A 26,770-nucleotide genomic window follows, 5' to 3' on the forward strand; every position below is an offset into this window, starting at 1 on the left:
ATTCTAAAAACATTTTTAGAAACATTTTATGTCGTATAATGCTGTGGACTAAGTACCAGTTTTGGAATCGTGACATTGAGTGACGTTTTGTCACTAGCCCTAATATCATCTAAGTTCCCTGACTTAAGGTGGTACTACACCCCTGGTCAAATTTTTGCCTATTTTTGCATTTTTCTCGAAAATTTTAGCGCGTTAGTGACAAGTAAGATATGTATATTATAGGGGCAAGGACTACTGCATTGGAAATTCAGCAACTCAAGGCAAGTAGTTATTGATTTATTGATCAAATATTGGTTTTCCCTCATTTTTGACTGTAACTCCACAACTGTTGTCTGTGCTGAAATAAAGTATCCAGTGCAGTAGTTGTAGTCCTTGCCCCTATAATATACATATCTTACTTGTCACCAATACGCTATAATTTTTTGAGAAAAATGTAAAAGTAGGCACACAATTTGCCAGGGGTGTAGTACCACCTTAAGTTACTCTTTCAATAAGGAGTGTCAAGCAAACTAGCATGACAATTCTTTGCTATATTCAGGGTTTTAGAGTAATGTGGCACATACACACGATTAAAGGTGTAAAGGTTGCCACAAATTGCAAAGAGTCTGGCTGTTATACCTGGTTGAATGAAGAACGTGATTCGAATCGACTTGAAGTATAATCTGGGCCTGGGGCAAATATACATGGATTTTAAGTCCTTCCAAAATTCATTTGAAAACGGAGGGTCGCAATTCCACGGAAATTATCTTTTGGTAAAATAATTGCAGGAAACAAAGGAGATAAAATGGCAGAGAAAAGGTAAGATACGAAATTAAAATAAATATATTTATTTATTCTTACATTTGGCAAAAATGTCCAGGCAAACACCCGAATCTGTGTAAGGAGTATAGGTCTTATTAAAGCAACTAGGTCAAAGATTCATTATTTTGGTTGCCATTAATTTATACTCGATGGATGTTGGCATATGAGTATACCTTTACATCAAGTTGGAAACGACAATAGAACGTCCGGTAAAAACCTGATGTAAATAATTGCATCCACGTTGTACTATAATTCAATGTAACCACGGGGTGGTGAATTCTCAAAATGATCTGCTAAAATTATCCCACCACCTCTCTTCGACGTTCAACATACACATACCAGATTTTAGGGAATCAAAATTTAAAACTTTGAATTGATTAATCATGTGATGCGAGCAGTTGCGTCACAGTAGCGTGAGTCATCTTTTTTTTTTTTGGGTGGGGGAGGGGGCACCGACCATGTTTGGATAGGCATCTGGCCTGATTGGGGAGCACAAACCGTTTTCGCAATTTTCCTCTGGGATTTTCTAAATTTTCAAATTGATTGGGGCACGTGCCCTATGATGCTACGCCACTGGATGCAAGTAGATCATATTATAGTTGCATTATTTTCCTATTTTCTACACTTCTTACTAGGGCCAAACATTTGTGTATGGTAAATCGAATCAAGTAATAATGTAGGGTTCCATTTAAATCTGCAGTATTACTAGACATTTATGCGAAATAGTAATTGGACGCGATTGTGTACAAGGTGAAATTTTGCACCTTTAAATAAATACCATTAAGTTCGGTCTTGTGAGAAAGTATTAAAACGAAATCAACTCCTATTATTAGATTGGTTCTATTTTGGAAATATGTGTTCATTTAAGCATCAAGCGGCAAGTTCGCGTAAAAGCTGGCAACCAAATCAATTAGGTTACTTCGGGTATGCTGAATTCAAAACTTTTGTCTGCCAAGCTATATTGGAACCCCGTGGCCCTTAAAAAGACCCCCTATATGAGCATGTAGGGGCAAAAATTAAACATGCTCCAAATTCACTAAAAAACATGTCAAATTATTTGTCTGGGTCTAAGCATCACAAAAATGTAACATATTTACGCATCGAACATATAGTTACCAAGTTATGAGGCTCAACGGGTCCAAGGTCTATTTGCATGTTATACAGGGGTGAAAAATTAAAGTTGCTCCAACTTTCGTAAAAACGGATGCAAACTGTTCCTCAAGTTCAAGGGATCCAGAAAACGAATAGTATTTACTATCTGCGATGTCAAGTTCAAAAGATAGATGATAAATAAATGCAAATTCTATCGAGTCCTATGCAATCCTACATATCTTTTGACTCTTTGCTTTTAAATAAAATATAAGGACGTTTTGTGCATAATTTTGACATTTTTTTTACTAAAACGTTGATTCACTTTTGACAATATTGCACGATTTTTATGACAAAATTAAAAAAATATGCAAGCAAAAGGTAAACTTTTTGCACTATCGTTTAGAGCACATCAGAGTCTAGGGAAGGTTTTCTCATATTTTCAAAATATTTGTTTTAAACAAAAACAAAAAATATACGCCATTATGTGCAATTTTTAGCTTAATAGAGTGACAAAATTGCTTTTTTCAAATGCTCTTTTCAATATTTAAAAAAAAAGAGTTGAATTAAAAAAAAAAAAAAAACCTTCTTTAAGTTCATGTCTCTTCTCCGTGAAAAGCTAACTGATTTTTTTTGCTCCGAATTGGGGTAAAAAGTGATTTTTGTGATTTTTTTCAAAAACTCACCATGGGATTCCTTGACTCATATCCTTTCCAAAAATGTATAGTTTTATAATACTACTTTGAACATACAATTCAGAAAATATGATGCTCGAAAAGGTCCATGTTCTCTCCCATTACTCTGGCCTTAATGTTGTTTTTTAAACATGCTACTTGAAAAAAAGTCGTGTTCATACGGTCGGACATAAGTGAGTTATTACCGGTAATAAGTGGCTTAAGTCCGACTGTGTGAACACGACTAAAGTCTCATCCTTTAATATTCGGAGTATTACATTCCATTGAATAATGGCTGTCAAATGGTTATCAATCGCAGTACACAAGGGGTGCCAGGCAAGACCTAGTTTAATTATGAAATTTTAAATTAAGCAAAAAATATCTTAAGGACTAAAATGATTTTTTTTTCTACAGGATTCCTGAGCAACATATGGTAAAACATATGGTAAAAACATATGGTAAAAACGTGTGTTAAAAAGTGTTTGTGTCACCTAAAGTCTATTCGTATATATCCTCCTTTTCAGTCACGTTGATAGAGTCGGTAACAGTTCTTTCCGTCGCTCTTTAGAACCACTATTGATTGAAGATAATCAACTGGATCCCATCGTAAGTATTATCGACTGCAAATGTTATCTTGACGCGTTTGTCATCAACAATTTATAATCAGCACATAAATCTGTGCGAATCTAGCTGTAAAAAAGTTGACTCATCTCTGTTCACTCACTGACTTGTATCCCAGAAATGTTGGGGCTACTGCAGAAATGCGCTTCGTACCGTCATTACCTACGTGTTGTGCGTTCTTTCTCTCGGATTTCTTGTCCTGGTATTTTACTGGAAACCCAACTGGAAACTCAAAATTATGTATGTCAAATGTCATCTATCCCGAGCTGATGCTGTCCTCATTCAGGTAAGCACATTTATTGCTGCAACCTCAGTGTGACCTCAGTCAGACTTTTTGGTTCATTTGTACTTTACTATAACACCGTAATCACTATTGTGTGATTTTCTTTGCCTATTTATAAATCATTCATGAATTTTGCACAGCTATCTGTTAGAATTCAGTGTTTTTTAAATAGAATTCTATCATCCAGACAGGGTGATGCAGCAGAATTTGACACTACTAGATTTAGCTACATTTCAACCGAGCTCGGCACTAAAATGTGCTAAAGATTCACGTACAAACTCAAAGTTTACACACAATAAATTGAACAGTTTTATAGCTAAAATGGCATACTATGGAAAGCCAATCATTTATCAGCTATTTAATTGCGCATTTAACCCCATTTTAATTTTGCGCAAAATTTGTCGATTTTGCCCCCTGAAATTCACTTTGAACCCCAATTCCCCCGAAAAAATTCCTCGTGCCGCCACTGGGTACGGGTCCCACACCATGAGCACGGGTACGGGTCCCACGCCGTGAGTACGGGTACGGGTCCGAAACCAAAATAGGGCATGAGTACGGGTACGGGTCCGGAGCCATGGGTACGAGTACGGGTACGGGTACGGAAATTGGGACTCGAGTACGGGTACGGGTACAAGTACGGGTACGGGTACAACAATTCTGGTGACTGTCACATAACTGATTCTATTATCCTTGCTTAAGATTATGCAATTACCGTAAGTTATCGACAACCTTAATTATCAAATTACATGTTTTTATATTCTATAGTGCAAATTTTAGTGAGGTGACTAGGTTGGGTCACTGGTTCATTATGTAATAAAGAAGCCGTTTTAAAAGTGTCATCTGAGTCTAGATGTGTGTTACATACATGTATTACTTTTGGTTTTCGTTTTGTAAATGGCATTTATCAAATAAATGCAAATAACATTGCCATCTATAGCACGTAATGCAAAAACGACAGGATATTGGGTGAATTTTCAAATTGCAATTTGCTGTATTTTCTTTATTCAGAAATGTTGCAATACTTTTGTTTGTGTGCATTAACGCTCCTAACCATGCTAACGATGTGTTTTGCATTTAAGAGAGGCATGTTATTGTTGGATATACAATTTAGAAAATGGTTACCAATAATCATGCGGTTAGAAGGTCACTCGTTTTGTTTTGTTTTTCCACTACGTTTTTAGGATGTTTATCAAAGAGAACATGTCAAATTCATCCAAGGCTTGAAAGTGAATGACGAAAGGTAACTGCAAGTTAGTAGTATGTGATGCGATTAAGCAAAATCAGTCGGAACTCGGAAATATTACATTTTCTTATAGGATAGTAATAAGCATTTGCAAAGCTGCATTTTGGAGAAAACCCCATTGAAATTGAACAACCAGATCCGAAGATAATAGCAATTAATGAGTTTCCAAAACAACGGGAAACAAAAGGAATATTACCTTTGTTTGGCTATATCTCAAAATCAATATTTCAGAGTTCCGACTGATTTTGCTTGATCGCATCACGTATACGTTTGTAATTAATGGGTAAAAATAGAAGTCAAAATAGACATGATAATAGAGGTAAAGAGTCGGTCCGAGAGGAAGAAATCCTATTTCAGTACGACATATCTGTATTATACATCCCCCTTATTTTAGGTGCATCGGGGGTCGGGTAAGAATTGAATATATGAATACAAAACAAACCCAAGTCCATACTTTGGCCAAATTGAGTTAAGCATGGGAAATTGTTGCTATACATAGGCCTGTCATATGGATGAAAGAACAACTCAAATTCATCCTCTTTGTCTATTGAGCATGTGAAAAATAGCATGTATCAAAGAACCACCCAATTCCATGATTTGAGTCTTGTAACACATTGATTGAAATCCAGTATGTATAAAAGTTCACTTGTAACACATTCATTGCTGGAGAGTGACTTTTAAAAACAAAATGGGTTTAATAAAGGAAAGTGTGTGGTTTATATTACATGGCAGAATGCTTGTCAACATTATACATACCTGTGTGCTTTATTTTGTATTATCTTACTAGTGGTAATCTCATTCCAACATTGTTGTCTTTGTATATGATTCAAAAAACCACCCAAGTCCAGCATTTAAAATGAATCCCACGAAGTCCCCCATAAATGCTAATCGTCATACCTAATACAGGTTAATCCACTCATTTGCACGTAAAACTTACCATATTGACCATTCAAATATTACGGATCTTGAAGTTTTATTCTTTTAACGTGTAAAGTTAATATGTAAACCGCATTTGTCATTATTATATTAGTACTGTCACACCGAAAGACTTAGAACGTATTCTCAGGAAAGACGTCTTGATTCAAGAAGAACTTCGATTCTTCTGTTATCAAAAGTTGAAGTACATTTGGGATGCAGAAAGCTGCTCATTCTTTGTTTTAAGGTGAGAACAAAAACAAAAACAGGATAATAAAAATAAAATAAAATAAAAAAATAAAAAAACAGGAAAGCTCTTGAAGCTCTTGTGAGTGTTAATAATACAATGACATATCGAAAATCACAGGACAATAGAACAGGTAGGGATCAATCACTTTCAAAGTACCAGGTCCATGTCAATTTCTCTTGCTTCCTTTTCCATTTCTTTTTCCATATTGTATTTTAAAAGATAGAAGCATTTATGAAATGTTTGAGTGACAGGACTGCAAAATGTACCGTCTGGCCAACAGGTAATTACAGGGCCCCTAGGATAGCGGTGCTTTGTGCTGAAGTGGCTACCATGTATAAGTATAATGTTAAAATAAATAAATAAATAAATAAACAAACAAACAAACAAACAAACAAACAAATAAATAAATAAACAAACAAATAAATAATAAATAAATAAATAAATAAATAAATAAATAAATAAATAAATAAATAAATAAATAAATAAATTAATTAATTAATTAATTAATTAATTAATTAATTAATTAATTAATTAATTAATTCATAATTGTAGTAGTAATGTCAACACCACCACGTACATAATGGCTGAACAGAGGACAGGCTGGTTCTATTTGCCACTATAACATGCCTTTTGACTTGGAATGGTTCTTCATGACACCAATAAACGCCTTCCTGTATGGGTGATTGTTAAAAATGATTATTTCACCTTTTTGCAGAGCACCGGAATTGCATACACCTTGTGAAAAGTTATATCGTGAATTACAGTCCGGACTCTCCATAGAAGAGGTTAAAGCAAGGTAAATATGGTAAAGAGCAACATAGAGCTTAATTATTTTTTATTTTGCAAACTGTATCTCATTTAAATTATCATTATCAATGTCGTTTTACATTGTGTTTCTTTTGTCTTATTTTTTATTCTTCAATTTCAGAAGAGAAATCTTTGGATTAAACAAATTAACGATCGCCGTCAAACCTATTTTGGTAATGTTGGTTCAGGAGGTTCAGGAGGTATGTATCGTAAACGTACGCACGTGCGCCGATTTTCAAATATCTTGTTAAAAACAATTTTCATATTCTGAGCTAAGTATTGTGCTTTCCAGCTTTGGAAGTTATTGTGCTTTCCAGCTTAGGAATCCTATTGTCATCGCAAAGCAAAGACAGTGTTAACTTAGGCCTACAGATGGGTGATTCCATTGACAGCCCGGAAATTGAGATGTTGGCATCTGAAGAAAGCTCTTTATTTTCTCATAATTCTTTTTGAACATTTTGTCATGCAGTCAGGGGATATGTTTCCTTTAAATGGTATGGAAACAAGAAAGTGGCAGCCTCTTTCCTCAGTTCTATAAAAACCCAACAATATACTTTAAAATCAAAACTTTTGGAGGTAGACCTCTATATAAGGTAGAAAACACCATGAAAAACTCACCACGCAACTTTAAGTCACGATTTTGCAATGGAACTAAACAGAGATAACCCGTCGGCAGAATGCAACACTAACGTAAGTGCATTTTGCTCCATTTTACAGGAGAAGCATATTTGTGTTTCATTTGTAGGTAAACGTTGTTATCTATAAACATTTGACATAAAATGTGACTCACTTAGTTAATTTAATGTATGAAATAAAATATTATCGATAAAAAATAAAATAAATGATATACAGGGTGATTTAAAATGAACTGTACCCAACTTCACCCAATTTTTTTTAAATATATTTGCGGAGATTGTACATATCTAAAAACTATCATAGAAAGCAGTAATAAGTGTTCTGTAGCAGAAATTTTGAATTTTGATAATAAGTGGTTTTAGTCACAAGATATCGCATTTTCAAGTTATCATCCCATTTTTAGACCAACATACGGAAGTAAGTTCATCCGTGTTCTCTACCGCAGTAACAAAATGCAACTACCATGACTACGTACATGTATAGCAAAACCAAGACAAATTAACCCTAACAAGGAACATGATTTTTGCTATCGGAAGGCAGAGAAGGAACGCAAAGGAGAGAAGATGAAGAAAGATTTCACTTGGAACCCCCGGGAATTGACCCTGGGACCCCTCGGGTGCCGCGCACACGATCACCGACCTCATGCCACGCGGGAGTCGCTTGCCCGGCCAGCGACTTGGTGCCCATAAATGACTTAGGGTGATTGCGCAATGCCATGCATGCATGCGCAGTGGTTTTCCTTATAAGATTTTGTAAGATTTTTAGGTATTAGGGTTAATGTTATTTCGCATTATTAATCAATAATATTAATATTCAATTACAATGACAGGTCTGCAAAGATTACATATTAAAAAATACATGTAGAACAAAGGACCCGTTGACTTGAAATTATATTGTAGAGGGAAATTGGAATTCAAATAGAAATGGTGCTGGTGCAATATTGAGACCTGACTTTTCACCAATAATAGGAAACATAGCCTACTACCCTATTACAGCTTGCAATATAAAATTATTTAAATGTATGTTGAACTGAAAGTGTTTGAGGGCAGTTGAGTGAGCAAAATGCTGCAGAATAGATAATTTGAATAAAACATCATTTTTGGTGTGTTTTCTAAGAATGTAATTGTCTTCAAAACCATTAGAGGTAAAGACACGACTTTTTCACCAATAATAGGAAATATACTATCCTGTTAATACTTACAAACACAAGTTATTTAAATGTCGTCAAGTATTTAATTTTCATTTTTGAAGTTGGGTACAGTTCATTTTAAATCACCCTGTATATAGAAAATAACATATCGTAAATGCAGGGGTCATTTTAGGGTGACGCCACTTACGTTAGTCTTGCACTGTATTAAGAAACAAATTATAGAATGCAACACTAACGTAAGTGCAGACCTATGCATTACTAGGGTTATAATATATCTGATAAATAGTGATTAAATGTGTAAATAGTCAATAAATAAATAAAATAAGATCAATTTTCCATTATTTTCAAATTGTTTGGCATTTATAATCACTATAAATGACTATGAAAATATAAAAATAGAATATCGTATATGCAGCCTACAAATCTGCAGCACCTCAGCAAGAGAATGTAACATTAACGTACGTGGCACTTACGTTAGTGTTGCATTCCAACATTTCAGATGCGGTGACGTAAGTGGCACTTACGTTAATGTTGCATTTCAGATGCATTTGACTAAAATGGCACTTACGTCATTTTTTACACTTAATTTTCAAAAAATTTAAATGAATATTGAGAGATAGAACTTCAATTTTATCTTAAAATATGCATTTTTAATTGTGTTCTTTTTACGTCAGTGTTGCAATCTGCCGACGAACTACATGTATGTAGCTCTCAATATCACAATAAGTTAATGCATAGTTATACAATTGAGATATTAAAATAAACAAGAGATACTACCTGACAATTTGAAGTTGATAAACGCCTACAATAATATAATTGTATGTTTCGTATCTCATAACAGGTATTGAATCCATTTTACGCATTTCAAGTGTTCTGTGTCGCCGTGTGGTTGGGATTTGAGTTTTGGACTTTTACAATAGTCATCATTGTAATGACTCTAATAACTCTTGGAACTTCACTGTATGCTGTCAGGAAGGTAAATCGGTTAACCAACACAAGTGGGCAAGGGGGTTAACTTAGCATCCAACCTCTGGTACCCCCTTCCCGACCAAATTTTGGGTTAATATTTATACATATCACGCATAAGGTTGAATAAAACAACAACATATCCACAATAAAAGTCATCGCCCCACCGCTTCCCTCCCTTTGCTCGAAATACATGTCAGGTACAAAATTTATCGACATTTGTGATGTGAATCTTCCTTTTGCCCTGTTTACGACATACTTCCACTATGCACTACGCACCAACCTCTTTTTAAATGTGGCTATAGGGCGGTGTTACTACTTAAATAAACAGACAAATAACTTTCACCACTGACATGTGTTTTAATTTCTTTCAGCAAAGTATAACTCTTCAAGAGATGACAGAATCGTATTTGAAAGTTGAGGTTCTTCGAACAGACGGAAGTAATGGCATTTTAAACTTACAAGGGTTAAAATATTTTATTAGTATTGCAAAATATACTATACATGTAGAGTAAGATAAGACAAATTCGTGCATATAGTGCATAGTGTTTTAATTTGAATAGTCCTAGAAGAGGAACAGCTACGCTAGACATTGAGAAAACCCTGCCTTATATATTAAGCTTTATTTTATTTAGCGTTGATAAATTAAGAAGCCTGTGTATTTCCTGTTTAAGAATTACTTTACATTACTACATTACGTGTAAAACAAAATAGTCACAAATGATGTTTTCAGACACTGTGACAGAGATGGAAGACCAACTTGTTCCTGGTGACGTCATCATTATTCCTCCGACTGGTTGTATCATGACATGTGATGCGGTTCTTACAAATGGCACCTGTGTTGTCAACGAAAGTATGTTAACAGGTCAGTATTCTGTGATTCAGTTTGTCTTGTCATTCCTAAGTACTGCCATTGTTATGATTGTGCTTAATTTAGCTTATGTTAAAAAGTTTGAACTTCTTTCGTAACCTTTAAAAAAGATGATACTAGCTAAATGTTTGTCATTAGGAGAGGAGAGGATATCCCGATAGATATTTGGTTGCAATTAACTGGCTTGGTTATGTTAACTTGGATTTTGGATTTGAAGTGACTAAAGTGAATATTTGATATTAACTTCACAGGAGAGAGTGTTCCTGTGACCAAAGTGCCACTATCCAGTCAGGAATCAGCGAGTGAACAAAATGATATATACTCACCAGAGAGACACAGATGTCATACCTTATTCTGCGGTACGCAAGTCATACAAACGCGACAATCTGGCAATGATATGGTCAAAGCAGTGGTTGTACAAACGGGTAAGGATTTTGAATTAAGGGGAGTTGTGATTTTGTTCTTTTCAAACACCCATAACAAAGATGATTGGATGATGATGATGATGATGATGATGATGATGATGATGATGATGATGATGATGATGATGATAATGATGATGATACTGATGAAATAACCTCTATTTCATTCTGATTAGGTTTTTCTACAATGAAAGGAACGCTTGTATGTTCAATCTTATTTCCACGTCCGATGGAGTTTAAGCTATATCGCGATGCCATGATGTTTGTTGGTGCATTTATTGCTTTAGGTGAGTAATATTGAATTTTGCTTGAAGATGCTTGGTTACGTTAATATTCAATTTGAAAATAAAAATATGAAAATGTGTAATCGCGTTATTGTGTATACGCACCGTATGTTGTAATGATAAGAAACATACTTCAGATATTTTTTTATCAGTTAGATGTGTTAGCATTCAGCCTTTGACATGTCATTATTCAATGGTAACTAACTATAATAATGTTTCTTCTTAACTTTATTCTTGCATTCAAATTGGTTAGCGTGTGTTGCAGTGATTTACTCAGCATGGGTGCTAAGTAATGCTGGGGTATGTATGGCAAACAAGTTATTCCAGTCATTATGACAATAGTAAACAAAATAGATACACTTACTTAGAAATTGGACTGATATATTTTGTTTGTAAATGGTAGTATACGAAACATTATTTACATTAATAGTAGCGACAATGAATATGTTATTATTCCCGCGTTAAAGTGGTTGTAGCAGAGTATGTTGGTGTGTATCTCGGATTTTGGACATTCAAATCTGAGTACTATCAGACTGTTATAAGTAACGCATCTTTTGCCTTTCAGTATGACTTTTGACACAGGTCTCTCATGATTTTGATTGAAAGTAATAAGTTTATACTGTTTTAATGAAATGAATTAATGATGATGCTGTTGGTGGTGAGTGATGATGATGATGATGATGGATGATCATGATCATGATCATGCTGATAATCAAATGATGATGATGAAGATTATGACTCTCAGCCAAATGTTGATCGCAAATCTTAATTTCTTTAGACTTTCGCTGTTATTTCAGACCGAACCCGGGATGAACGTTCTTCTTACTTTAGATGTTATAACAATTGCTATAAATCCATTGTTGCCAGTCGCACTAACAATAGGGATGCTGTATGCCCAGATACGGCTAAAGAAACAATACATATTCTGCATAAGTCCTCAAAGGATTAACCTATCTGGTGCTCTTGATGTTGTTTGCTTTGATAAGGTAATAAAACACTACAATTCTTCTTACAATCCGTGTGAAATAAACGTTTTTGCGAGTGATTCTTACGCTGAAGTTATTTTATTCAGCAAATTTCATCTAAACTTGAGTATTCCTTGATAAGTAAGGCAAACAGCTTTTAATTTTGTCCAGCTATAGCAAGAGAATTGTAGAATTCATGCAGGTATTTCTGATTGCAGACAGGTACTTTGACAGAGGATGGTCTAGATTTGCTTGGATTGCGGAGTGTTACAGAAAATGTGTAAGTGGGTATCAATTTAAATACCGTATGGGCGTACAATGCAAAGAGAAGAGAAGAGAAGAGAAGAAAGAAGAGAAGAGAAGAGAAGAGAAGAGAAGAGAAGAGAAGAGAAGAGAAGAGAAGAGAAAGAAGAGAAGAGAAGAAGAGAGAAGAGAAAGAAGAGAAGAAGAAGAAGAGAAGAGAAGAGAAAGAGAGAAGAAGAGAAGAGAAGAAGAGAGAAGAGAGAGAAGAGAAGAGAAAGAAGAGAAGAGAAGAGAAGGAACGACAAGACAACACAGGAGTGGAACTGAGCGGCGTGGTGTGGCGAGGAGGGTAGAGGAGAAGAGCGGAGTAGGTGGAGAGGAGTAAAATTTAACCTCAGTACGGTATTTATGTTTCTTACGATGCATTCAAATCAAATCAGATTTTCATCTATGGAAACTACTGCTACATCATTACCACAATGCCCGTTTCTTCACACAATGGTTACATGTCATTCGCTGGCTATTATAAATGGAACTATACAGGGTGATCCAATGGATGTCAAGATGTTTGAAGCCACTGGTTGGGTGAGTTTCAAAAGTTAAGTTATTACCATGGTTACAAGAATATCATAATTCAGGTATGTCCATTTAAGTATGATACAATAGGATACGTGATTCCATAGCCTTCTGTGCATATATATTCAATTGAATGCCAGTTCTCTTGATATCATAATTACGCTTTTTATAATGTAGACTCTTGAAGAAATGGAAGGAAAAGTAGACAACGGCAGTAATCAAAGACGTCAAGTAACATGCGTGAAGCCTTCAATCAATCTAGATCAGGTATCACTCAAGCATATTTTATTACACGATCTGAATTAATCATGTCAAAGGAAGCAATCGTGAAATTTTAGTATCATCATGTTCATCAACAACCCAATATAACCAAGCTAATTATTGCGGAAAGCTTACACTCCTAGTCCTATCATTATGATTGTAAAATTTTGAAATAAATTTATGTCAAAATGCCTATTGTGCATAATTGTGGTTCAGTCCTCCTTGATATTTGGTCTGTATTTGTAATTCACATTTGCCACATTTGTCTTGGATGGTTAAGATCGCATTACATTTCTTTATCTGCCGAAAACTAAATTCGTAAGTGCTCATTTCATTGGATTTGTTAAGCCAAAATTTTTGCAATTGCCAAGCATTTATTTTACATACATATTTGTTGCATTTTTCTTGTAATCTCTATTCTCGTCTTGCAAATATAACGCAGTTAATGCTTTACTTATATATTAGCATAAAGGGAACGAACATTTTACAAATTATGGTACAATTTTGGTTAATTATTGACTTTATTGTTAATCATCGTTCCTTGTTTTACGGTCCTTATTTCTGACAACACATGATTACTTAACGAGAGAGGAAGCTTACATCCCGTTCCATCGTTCCTTACTGTTTTCTGTGGCGGATTAAACTTGTGAGAACTAAAATATTAAATATTCTTTAATGTTATTCAGCATGCTTCAGAATTTGCCATATTGAAGCAGTTTACCTTCTCATCGGCTCTACAACGAATGAGTGTCATTGCGCAATCTCAACCCTCGGGTGAATTGGCGGGATTTGTGAAAGGTTCGCCGGAAATGATCGCCTCACTGTCCAATCCAGATACGGGTAAGACTATGTTATATTATTATACGAGCGTACTAAATGCACGCACTTGAAAATTTAGGTTTACTGTAAATTTTAAATCGTAACTTCTGTTTAGTGGTGTGTACGCGTCGGTCCACAACGGGACTAAATTTGTACACGAATTTGTATTAACTCTAACCATGCACTCCCATAAATCGTTCTCTTCTGACAGTCCCAGAAGGGTTCAGCACGGTTCTTGATAGCTACACTAGTGAAGGTTTTCGTGTTCTTGCCTTGGCTTGGAAACCACTGGCTGATGACATAACTTCTTATCAGAACATTACAAGGTATAAATTAGATGTGTTGGTTGTAGGTACAAATTATATGTGCAAGATGTAAAATAGCATTAGGGTCAATAATATTATTATGACGTACATGCAGCGGGACAGATAAGCCCGGCAGATAAGATCACAAATAACATTATTTGCTTTTAATTACGTACGAACATTAACTGACCGCCTCACCCCGGAGGGGAGGTTCTCCCTGGATGTTATATTGTAGGGGTACGGGGATGTCCCACGGTTTCAGGGTACCCTGTCAGCAATTTTGATATATCGATGGGTGGTCTTTCAGTGAAGACCAATCCGTCCAATTGGGCGCATAATGCTTTCTCAAGGTTACTTAAAGGGGATACTACACCCCTGCCCAATTTTGTGCCTATTTTTGCATTTTCTCAAAAATTATAGCACATTGGTGAGAAGTAAGATATGTATATTATACGGGCAAGAACTACAACTACTGCACTGAAAATTCAGCAACTCAAGGCAAGTAGTTATTGATTTATTGATCAAATATTGGTTTCCCTCCTTTTTGACTGTAACGCCACAACTGTTGTCTGTGTTGAAATAAAATTTCCAGGGCAGTAGTTGTAGTCCTTGCCCCTATAATATACATATCTTACTTGTCACCAATGCGTTATAATTTTTGAGAAAAATGCAAAAAAAGGCACAAAATATAGGCAGGGGTGTAATACACCCTTAAACACTTTTGTCAAAATTTTAATTGATTGTCAATTAATTGTCAATTCATGCATTATTTCCAGAATAATTATTTATTCCTTTATATTTTTCCATACCTTTTATTGTTTCAATTTCAGAGATGAGTTAGAAAGTGATCTTACATTTCTTGGTATCCTAATCTGGCAGAACAAACTCAAACCAGAAAGTTTACCGGTGATCAATGAACTTCAAAACTCAAACATTCGAACAATCATGGTAACAGGTAGGCCAGTGAAATAACTTAAAATGACCCAGAATACCTGAAATTCTGCAATAAACATGATAAAGATGATACTGTTGTTTATATTGATGGTGATAATGGTAATGTTGGTTATAGTGATGATATTTATGATAACGACATATGTTACTGGATGATGTTTGAATTATCAATCCAATTATTATTATTATTATTATTATTATTATTATTATTATAATAGGTGACAATATTCTGACTGCTATTAGTGTTGCCGGTCAATGCGGTATGGTCTCTGCAAATGATACCGTTATACAAGTGTATATGCCACCTGTCGACGTAACATCGAAGGATCAGTTGGAATATAAGACTATTATCCAAAATATCGCCAATGTTAACGATGGGATGGCTACAAGTAAAGAGGATGGTCAGGTATTTGAAAGCAAATCGCATGCCTCTGCCTTAAGGTGGTACTACACCCTTTGATAATTTGTGACTTTTTGCATTTTCTCAAAAAATAATAACACACTGGTAACAAGAGTTATGTATATTATAGGGGGCAAGGAATCCGGTTACTACACTAGAATTTCAGTGACTCAAGACAAGCGGTACGTTATTTATGAAAAGAAAAGAGGTACCGCTAGAACGTACCTCATTTGTTAACATAATTATGTAATGAACCACTTGAATCACTGAAATTTAAGTGAAGTAATTGTATTCCTTGCCCCTATAATATACATAGCTTTTGTTACCAGTGTGTAGTTAGTTTTTGAGAAAAATGCAAAATAAGTTACAAAATTTTGTAGTACCACCTTAATAATTATTATCTACATGAAATTGACATGTTTTTGTTTTGTTTCACGGCTATGGCCGATGACAATGCTTGTTTGTGCAAAGTACAATGAATATTATTATATCGTCGGGTCAGTGCAATATGTTGTAGTGTGTGACTTCCTTGCATTAACATGTGTAAAGCGTTCTTGAACAATCAATTACAGGAATCTTCTAAAAGTTCTTATGTGGCACACACGCCTTTATTTAACATTGAACATGCAATGCATCTTCAAAATTAATTAATTTTATGGAAAATTACTTTTTGCAAATCCCCAGCAAACACAATACGCTTTCGACATCATTCGCAAAAGGTTAGAAAAGGTTACCAGAAAACGTTTAAATGTATTCAAGCATTGTCAAGTGGTGACAAAATATTTGGCAAAAAATGTTTACATAATATATTTTACAATAACATGTTTAAAACATTTTAAAAATATTGTTGTAGTGTGTTTTCATACAAAACGTTTTAAAACGTTTCCATGAACTTTATATAACCCGACATTTAATGTTATTAAAACGTTTTTATCTAAACCAAAACCCAAAATGTGACATGTTTAAACGTTTCAAAAACACTGTTGTGTTTGCTGGGTCTCTCCTTTGCACCCAAGACATTTTGGCTATTTTCTGCCTATTAAAGCCTCTGTGAAACAAAACTAAATAATTGCACTAACCAGAGATATGCAAGTCTTCCTTTGGCAACTATGGCATACTTTGACTTATCCATAGGATTATGTCTTTTGGGATCAGGTCCTTCATGTCCTTTCATCTTGTTGAGGACGTCCTGATAATATTCTTAATGAGTACTTAACAAGAAACCATTTTTACAGGAGACGCTGATGTGGCCAACTAGTTCAACACAAGAACATTATGTCTTAGATGGGAAAACATTTGCTTATATTCAAGACCGATGTCCGCAAAAACTGCCAACGGTAGGTGGTATTCAAATGTACTTGGGCGTTACCTCAAAATACACATTTCGTGCGTCTTAGTAGAATTCAAACCGGAATTGAAAAGACGTTTAAATGGCAGTAAAACTATGGGTGACTACGAAGCATTAGGCGTTGGACACATTTTTTTTCTTACCAAGCTTTGGACGTTTGGACTTATTTTCTTAAAAGTTAACATTTACAGTAAACTTTTTGTTGCAGTTTGTACACTAACATATTCACACTTAAATACTTTTATAAAGAAAATGATAATGCAACATTATGGTTTTCAAGAGTTCTCGTCTTTACTTTCTCTAATTTAACAGATTGTTTTAAAGGGCACAATCTTTGCACGTATGGCACCCAATCAAAAGCAAGAGCTTATAGAATCCCTTCAAGAATTGGAATACTGCGTGGGCATGTGTGGTGACGGGGCCAATGACTGTGGTGCGCTGAAAACCGCGCATGCAGGGATCTCGTTATCGGAAGCCGAAGCATCAGTGGCTTCACCATTTACATCCAAGATACCAAACATCACATGTGTACCCATTCTTATCAAGTAGAGTATTATTCATTTATATTTTAATTTTTCAAATCAAAACAATGTGCATATCATCATCACCACTACTACCAAGCAAGACACATTGTGAAATTACAACAAGTACAAAGAAGATTGACTTTCAATACCAGAGGTTGCTAATTCAACCTGTGTGCGCCGTTCCATCAGCAACAACGACATCATCATCATCGTAATCAAAGATGACAGGTAGCCTATACTTTTGTAGGTCCTGTGGTTCTTGAGTTATGTTGTAAAGAGGGCTAAAACAACAACACTTTTGTAAAACGTACATATCTCATTAAAAACAATAAGCAAGCACGTTTTCAAAGGATATGATTTGTAGAATGAACTTTTGCAAAACATCAAAGTGTTTTTTCAATAATATATTGATGTAAATAAAGAAAAGCGATTTTTTGGCTGCTTCGACCAACAATATGTCGTATACCCTTAATATTACATTCCACATTTAACTCCTCTATCTCATCCCTATCGTCCTGATCACCAAAACTTAATATAAAGTTTTCTGTATATATCAGAATTAAACCCGACTGTGTTTTTTTTTCAAACAGAGAAGGCCGGTCTGCTTTGGTGACATCATTTGGATTGTTCAAGTACATAGCCATGTATACGTACACCCTGTTCACCACTGTGTGTATCTTTAAATGGGTTAGTAATAGTATCCTATGCTTTAATAAATCAAACACACATCCCTACCCCTACCCCCAATCCTCACCCCAACACCCACACAAACAGAAGAATATGCACATAACTTTAAAAATCAGGTTTTGTACATTTGCCTTAACATGCATTAAAAATTAATCCTATATCGAGCGTGGTTGCCTTTTTGTAAAACAAAAAATGCATACCTGATAGGGTTTCTGTTCTACCATTTTCACTAGACAATCCTTTTTACACCGTTTATTTATCTTCATCACCAAGTCATACCTGATCCAAACGAAGTTGGAATACCTTTTATTCAAGAAGAGAGCGAATATTTTACTTCATTTCTTTCGATCAATTTTAGGTTCGATTATAAGTGAGTGATACTAACAATGTTCTTACTCTTTGTTTCAGTTTGGTACATACGGAACGAATAACATGGCCACGTTTGTGGGTGTAGGGCTTGGAACTCCGGCTGTGTTATTAAGTTTGTATTTTTAATTTTATGATGTTTGTTATAAACGTAAAAATAATTGGAACTAGTGGCGGTGTTGTTGTTTTGGAGATATCTCGGTGACCCCTGCAAAATGTTCCAAAAATGGAACCCTGGTCATGAGGTTTGTTGTCACCGAGTTTGAGTCGACAGATGTCCAGAAAATCCAATTCTAAGATTTGACCCCCAGATGACCTTTGACCTGACCGCTGCAAAATGTGCCAAACATGTTTCCCTGGTCATCAAGTTTGTTGTCACCGAGTTTGAACCCCGTACCCCTTACAGATGTCCAGAAATTGCATTTCTAAGATTTGACCTCTGCATGACGTTTGACCCTACGATGCAAAATGATCCCCTGGTCATGGGGTTTGTTGCTACTGATCACGAAGTTTGTTGACACCGCGTTTGAGCCCCGTATCCTTTACAGATGTCCAGATAATGCAATTCTAAAATTTGACCACTGCAAAATGTTCCATAATGTTTCTATTTACCATTTTCGATTGAGACAATCCTTTTAACGCTTTAGAATGTATCGGTTATGGCTCCTTGAGTGTCTTCGGCTCACGCCTCTGGAATAGCCAACCGCTTTCAATAAGATCTTCCCCCTCTGTTCGTATTTTCAAACGCTCTCTCAAGACACATTTGTATTAATCTGTTTTTTTTTGGTTTTTTTTTATAGTTTTATTTCTTGTAGCGTTTAAGCTTTAAAAGTCCATGTAGAGTAAGTTCTTATTTTTTATAGTGCAATGAACATGTTTGGTATTGCGCAATAGCAAGCGCCGTATATTATCATTAATATCATTAGTAAACAACAGATGTGGAAATGAGAGTATAAACTACAGACCAGCAGTGGATACCAGTTGTAGTCCTAATTAATTCATGGCCAATTGGATGTCCCAGGTGAAAGTTAGTCCATTTTGCACGACTATCCATGCCTTCAAAGTGAAATAAACATGTTATCGTATGGCCATGGTCTGGCCTGCTATCTGATTTTCTTTGGAAATGAGGTTTTCCAAATTAGGCCTTTAAATGTAATTTGTGCGAAAATTAAGAACCCCATCACTAGTTACTCTTGTTTCCCAACATTCCCAGGAATAGGGTGGACAAAATACAAAACTTAAATGCCTCGGTGTGTAATGGTAGATATATAGTAAGTCAAATGTTGACTTTTTCCATTTCATGAGGCGAAGCGTTAGCATTGCGTATGCTCATATTTAATTACAGCATAATACAAAATGCATTCGTTCATTTCTGTGATTTCTTTAATATGCATTTGTGCTGTGTTGCTGTTTTGTCAATACCATTGAATTATACCTTACTGACTCTTCACTTTGCCATGCATTTTGACAGTGGGCAGGAGTGGCCCTCATGACAAAATTGCGGACACGAAACCACCAACACGATTGATAAGGGCTCCTACCATGTTTTCTATGATATTCCATGTTTCTATCCTGACGATCACCCAGGCCGCAGCCGTATTTATGGTACGAGGTGAAACCTGGTATGACATATATTTTTGCTTATTTTGTACTAAAACTTAAAGGTGACGATATGAGGCACCGATCAATTGCGGGTTGCTGCAAGAATTTAAACGGACAGAGACCTCCAACCTTGACTATAATGTCAAATTTTTTATAGGTTAATGAACTCGTATTACTTGTTGCTCGAGAAATAAGACAAAATAATGCACTTGCGCTGATGTGGATGCGTCTAATGCACGAGCCCCGAAGAAAAAACACGTGATATTTGCTGTTTCTATAATAAAATTATCACTTAAAATATTGGAAAATATAACCAAATATTAATGCATCAACCCGTCCGAAAAATGAATCAAGCCTACGAGACGCGAACGCGCGCAAAAGCACTGCGCGTAGTACGCGGAGTGCAATTAGACACAATCAATGCATGGTTTGGGTTTTTCTAACGCTTGCTCTGATTGGTTCTCGCTATCTAAGAGTGTATGAAATCCTAATATTAGACTCATTTGCAAAATGCAAAAATCGGCAATTTGATCATTTTTTTTGCAATCACTGAGAGTGTCTTTAACTGTAGGCCTACATAATGAATCAATAAAAGGCTGCTGGTCTAAACATTTTTGAAATTGAAAGCAAAATTGAAACTTCTACGCAACCTGCGTCTTCAGTGGATGTTATTGGTCTGTCGATTGATTGGGTGTAAATGACGTCAAACATGCAGGTGATGTGACGCCCCTTGGCCCCGGGGTACGTCATCTACACCTGTGACATCATCGGATGTGTCTCAACATCACTAGCAACAGCAAATCTTCAGAGCAATAGCCGCCGGTTTCATTTTGCTTTCTATTTACGTTTTCTGCTACGTGAATATACATCATTATATAAACATCTCAAAATAAGTAATTACCCCCTTTAAATAATGGTCATTTTTCAAAAATGGGCTATTTTATTACAAATCTGTAAAATGCGTTGGAAGCAAAATATCTTTTTGCGCATTTTGACACCTTATTTTGTAGCCCAGCAATAAAACACCGGTCAATTTAATGTAGTGAGGTCCAGATTTGAAAGTTGCACTTACAACAATACAAAAACACGAAGATAACATCACACAGATTTCCTTCCAATATACTGAATGCAAATCAATAGATTTTACTGCAACTTTCAAATCTTGGATTACATTGATTTAAATGTACGCTCCGACGTCAATATTTAGACAATTACTACAAATGAGGTGTCAAAATGCGCAGAAATAAATTCTGTTTCCAACGCATGTTACAGATTTGTAATACAACAGCCCGTTTTTTGAGTAATGGCCATTATTCAAAGGGGGGTAATTACTTGTTCTTTTCTCCGAACGGTTGAGTAATACATGCGCGTATTTTTTTTTTTGGGGGGGTTTTGGGGGCGCCGGCCCCCCGGGGAAAAGCAGGGGCGGCCAAAACGAAGGGGCGGCGGAAGAAGAAGGGCGGCAAAACGAAGGGGCGACGGAAGAAGAAGTGACGGCAACAAGAATTAGTAAAGAACTATACATCAAAATGTGTTGCTTTTAGGGCGCTAGCGCCTATAATCCTTTTTTTTTTTGCTCTTCACTTTTTCAAACGACCGGAAAAAAAATGGGTCAACCTTTTCGGGCTGTTGAGGAAGGGGCGGCAAAATTGAATTTTCTTCAGCCCCCCGGGTTAGGAACGGCCACGGTACGCCACTGTAATATATTACCAAGTCAACGTTTTGATTCTATTGTTGTTTTTCAAACCATTTCCAGGTATACTTATATCAATGTGGGCACCGATGAAGGTGTAAGTGGAGGAAATTTCTACCAAAATTGGGAAACAACTGCTGTCTTTTTGTTAGCCAATTTTCAATACATAATATATTGTGTGCTGTTTACTCCTGGGCGTCCCTATCAAAAACCAATTTGGAAAAATCGTAAGTGTTTGGTATTATTGTTTAAAAATTAAAAATCATGCTTGCTTTTGATCGCGTTTTACAAGAAGCCGGTCTTGGCTAGAAATCTTTCATATCTGTACTAACAATCTGAAATGGCCATCAGTAATATTGTTGGTGTGATTTCTTTTTAGAGAAAGTATTTACTCACCCCTCTCCAAACCCCCCCCCCCAACACACACCTCCACACCCCCACTACCACACACCCGTCACACCGTACTTATTTTGACCGGCAAACAAGCCTCAAACGTGATCAAACGGCAAAGTCTTTTATGTGCATTTTTACGTTGTTTGCAATACGCTGGAGGGGCCGGGACGTCCATGAAATGCATTTTGGCCAACGTCCTTCTTTGAAGGTTTAGGTACCACCCCGTACAGCACACTTACTCGAGCCACCATTCACCCCACATCCCCTATATACACTCCACCCCAGTGACCCCTCCCACACATACCTTCACCCAACACAAGAAACACCTGTGAAACTGTAGATGGTTGTATAAAGTTTTGTTGATTATTCATAAAGATCAGATCATACCCCAAGACCTCCCCTGGATTATGTTGTGTTTAATATAAAAACACTGTTGACTTGCATTTAGCATATCAGTATTTCAAATCCTTTTAATAAAAGAGTTCCATTGTTTTAGTAATTTGTTTCTTCTATTGTCAATCAAACAGCTCTGTATCTGATATATCTGGTTATCATGACGTGTGCATGTTCGTTTTGGTTACTGGCACCATTAGAAAAGCTGGAAGACTACTTATGGGGAGTAAGTCATTTGCCAATTGTAGCTAAAATATTCTTTACCAAGGCTAGGTTTTAATTTTCTCTGTGTCATAAAAAATTTCGCAATCAGCATGTAATTAAAGTGGCATGATTCGATAAATTTTGAAATGATATTGTTATCTCATTGAAAAAAATTACATTGGATTTAAATTTATGTTCATGTTAACTTTTACTTTATAACAAAAATATGAAAATTATACAATGTATTTGGAAAATCGTTCAATTTCCCCCATTTTTTTGTTCAGCACTTTTGACCGTTTGTTAATGCGTTCTCTGAATTTTCTCTATTGTATAAAACCAAATTAGGTATATGGAAATACAGAAAGCAACACTTACTTCATTTTCACATTTTAAATTACAAAGACAGATACAATTATCTTTGTTTTTGCTTATTAGTGTCAGATTGAACATAATCATTCCTGTATTTTTGTTTAATTAAAACTCATTTGTTTTTAGATACAACATATTCCTGAATTTAAGTTCCGTGTGATGTTGTTCCTTTTGTTTTTGGCAAACGCTGTAGTTAGCTTTGTCGTGGAGGTAGGTGTTGTGTTTACATGACTAGTGCAGTATTTATTCTGTTCCATTTCTATATAAACATATTTGCTTCTTGCGACTTTAGAGAATGAATTTGGAGAAAACCTTCTGATAATTACAAACACTCGCTGAGCAGCAAGACCTTCCCTCTAAGCTTTTAATCCGATAAGCTGATTATCTATTTGTTTTCATGAATTGGAAGACATTCTTTGATGTATTAAGCAGTATTCAGACTTTTTATTGTACGTAAAATATTGTATGCAACATGGAGCTATTAAATAGATGGAGAAGAAATAGATTACGTAACGCATTGAAACCTTGTGCCGATTTGAAATCTGACAAGCTATTCATCGAAAGGTACCTTTTGTTTGGGACAAAGGGCTTCCGCCATTAAATCGGTAAGCTGACCCGACAGTGTATTAACGCTTTACCTAGCAGGCTACTGTCAATAAGTGATCAAACGAAAGGCGCGTGAAAGCGACGTCTGGAACGAAAAGTACCTTTTGTTATAATAACACACAAGGATGTGATTGAGTAGCCGTAAGCACAAAAGCACACATTAGCCGCTGAGTACAGTTCGTGATCACCCCACTGACTTCAGGTGCTTCATTTAAATAAATTGAATGCGCTTGCTGAATGATTACACATCAAGCATTCAAGGCTGCCATTTATTTCTATAGTACTGTATAATGGTAATAGCTATACGTATACATGTAACAAATAATAAGTATACCGGTATAGGCCTATATAAAAGTTGTTTCACAAATTGACATTTTATTTTATTTTAAGAAGGAGAATGTCATAAACAGTGGCGTACTGAAGGGGGGGGGGTTGGGCAGCTCTTCTGTGAGAGGTCTTGGGAAGGGATGAGGGAGGAAGAGGTGAAAGAGGGGATATGAAGAACGAGAGGGGGGTTGGAGGAAGGGAGAAAGAGGAAGAAATGAAGAGAAATAAATAAATAGAAGTAAATAAATAGAAAGCTAAGGTAAGAAAAATGATAGGAATGAGAGGGGACAAAAAGTAAGAGGGGATGGAGAAGGGAAGGGAGATAAGAAGAGGCAGTGATACTTCAAGGAAAGAATAAGTACAGAGAAAAGAAAAAGGAATGACAAAATGTAGGCCTTATAATAATTATTATAGAAACTAAACACAGCCCCCCCACATAGGCCTAACGCTAACAGCACTATAGGCAGCCATTCGATGATGTCAATGCCTTTATGCGTTACGTATTTAAAACGCCCAGTCAGATGTATTTTACACCTGCCAAGCACAAGTCACCCAATTTCGAAAATTGGACGTTGAATGTACACTCTCATGAATATTGATTGGCAACATTTTCCAATATGTCAGCGCTCAAATCGGACACAATAGAACAATAGACCATTCAGTGCGTTGGTATGCAACATATCTACGTTGTTTAATCTATTGCCATTCTATTTCCAGTAATGTTTAAGTTCTAACGAATGTTTGATGACGTAAAATCGATAATATATTTCTACTAGATATTATATGTAACATATTATCGATTTTTCGTCATCAAACATTCGTTAGAACTTCAACATTACTGGAAATAGAATGGCAATAGATTAAATAACGTAGATATGTTGCATACAATATTGTACGTGTAATACTCGGAGTCTGTGAAGCGCTTTACTGAGCTCAATCATCTGAAATTACTGGAGCGTGAGCCACCCAGGCTGGAGACTCAGCATAGTATTTGATTAACAAATTCGTTTCATAATGGCTTTTAAACTTCCTAATGTTTGCTTAGAATGCCCACCCCTAACAAAGTTTCTGTAAAATAAAAAAAAAGGCTGCAATATGGTGATAAATCAATCATTATGTTCAATTCTTTTTCATTTTGCTTTCAGTTTCTTGTTATTCCAAGGAAAACTTTTCAAAAGTTTTTGCGGTGCTGGAGAAAGGAAAGTCTGCCAAAGTTTGAAACAATGCGATTGGATATGCAAATGAGCTCTAAACCTGTATCTGACAGTGTCGTTTAAATTTGGAAAATTGATGCAAAACACGCTTAATTTTAGAATCCTTGTATATAGCATTATCTTAATCATGAATCTTGTATATAATTTTGTCTTCACTTCATCTTTTGTATAAGTATGATAATTTAGTATCGAGAAGTAACTGAAAATTGGTCTAGAGCTTTGATCAGATTTCGGAGGCGAAGTCAAGGAGAGTCAATCATTTTAACCTTGTCTTGTTACATGCTTTATCAACGGGGAGGAGGTAAAGCCCCTTTCTGAATTTCTATATTAAATGCCTTTAATACACGGTTAAGTACGTTGTTAAGTATTTGGTGCCAATGGATAGCTGTGGGTTTCTCAATTCAAGGATACCAAAATAAGTACCAACATATTTTACATGAGGCCGCTATGTCATGATGTAAGTGCGTCCTTGCAAAATTAAGAAAATCTAGCTGTATGTACAATATACAGCTAATACTGGAACTTACTTTTTGCACCAGACTTCATCCGGTGGACTGGTCACGTGATAGACGGCTAGGTATCGTTCCGATGGCCCGGTCCCATGCATGAGATAAGTTAAAGCGGAGTCCCCCTTTCTTGTTCAGTGATGGTTGCTCAATGCGTTCCAGAATGGCTTCTTTATGCCTCTCCTATGCCATTTTTCCTCCTGATCCAGAATAACGACTTCCTCGTTTTTGATTGAGTGTCCAGTAGTATCCTTTAAATGGAGGTAAACAGCGGAGTTTTGCGCTCCGTTGGTGCTTGATCTCCTATGTTGTTAACGCCGCATTGGTTTCTCCAACGTAAGCCGTTGAACAGTTGGTACATGGTGTCACTACACACAACCTGATGAAGTCTGGTGGTTCCAGACGCAACGTCGCAAAGTTGCAAATAGTAAGTTCCAGTATTTGATTTAATTCCAAAACTCTGTTTGAAACTACTGGATGACTAAGAACATTCACTCATACAGCTTATATCATACAGTAAGTTCAGCAACAGTTTGTTGTGCTCTATAAATATTATTATAGGGCATAGAAAGTCTTTTATAAACAGTGTAGCTATACGAGCTAAGTACTAAAATCTAAGTGCGTCCATGCAAAATTAAGAAAATCTAGATATACAGCCTGTCTCAAAAAAAAATTGTGCAAGTGAAAAGCGCCCTCTCTGACCATTAGAAAATACGGTTGTGACAAAATGCTTACATCAACGTCACGGGCGCAGTCTTAGCTCTCAAATGCCGTTTGTTCTGTTCAATTTGCTCGTTCCAATTTCGAGATATGTTTACTTAACAACGAAAGGGTAAAATCACAATTGTGCCACTTTTACTAGGGAAGAGAGTCTGTGCATGTAAATCAATGATAGCTGATGTTGATGCGTCTAATGCACCCCCATTTCGGGGCGCATGCACATTTAGACGCATCAACATCAGTACGCGTGCATTATTTTGTCTAATATCCCTCCCAACAAGTAATA

The 26,770-nt window shown here is 35.9% G+C and overlaps 1 protein-coding gene across 1 annotated transcript; it reads left to right on the top strand.

Annotated features, from left to right (window-relative positions):
- The first annotated feature begins 684 nt into the window (after positions 1-684).
- Positions 685-26,405, top strand: LOC140156804 (polyamine-transporting ATPase 13A3-like). Its single transcript, XM_072179786.1, has 30 exons — positions 685-798; positions 3,089-3,170; positions 3,304-3,471; positions 4,650-4,708; positions 5,742-5,873; positions 6,592-6,672; positions 6,805-6,874; positions 9,311-9,445; positions 9,810-9,876; positions 10,169-10,300; positions 10,558-10,731; positions 10,905-11,015; positions 11,266-11,312; positions 11,810-11,998; positions 12,196-12,257; positions 12,661-12,805; positions 12,974-13,063; positions 13,744-13,897; positions 14,088-14,202; positions 15,012-15,136; positions 15,351-15,538; positions 16,768-16,869; positions 17,193-17,425; positions 17,995-18,091; positions 18,500-18,572; positions 19,929-20,079; positions 21,816-21,979; positions 22,673-22,764; positions 23,238-23,321; positions 25,190-26,405. Exons 1-30 carry the CDS (start codon positions 785-787, stop codon positions 25,319-25,321), a joined length of 3,468 nt encoding a protein of 1,155 aa, XP_072035887.1. The 5' UTR covers positions 685-784; the 3' UTR covers positions 25,322-26,405.
- Positions 26,406-26,770: the final 365 nt, after the last annotated feature.

This window comes from Amphiura filiformis, chromosome 7 (assembly GCF_039555335.1).
Source record: "Amphiura filiformis chromosome 7, Afil_fr2py, whole genome shotgun sequence".
Lineage (NCBI taxonomy): Eukaryota > Metazoa > Echinodermata > Ophiuroidea > Amphilepidida > Amphiuridae > Amphiura > Amphiura filiformis.

What these genes read in the sequence shown, in the direction of transcription:
- LOC140156804 (XM_072179786.1), top strand. An exon ending in TCGAACAATCATGGTAACAG is followed by an intron (nt 15,137 to 15,350) that starts GTAGGCCAGTGA and finishes TTATTATAATAG; the next exon opens with GTGACAATATTCTGACTGCT. An exon ending in AAAACCAATTTGGAAAAATC is followed by an intron (nt 21,980 to 22,672) that starts GTAAGTGTTTGG and finishes TCAATCAAACAG; the next exon opens with CTCTGTATCTGATATATCTG.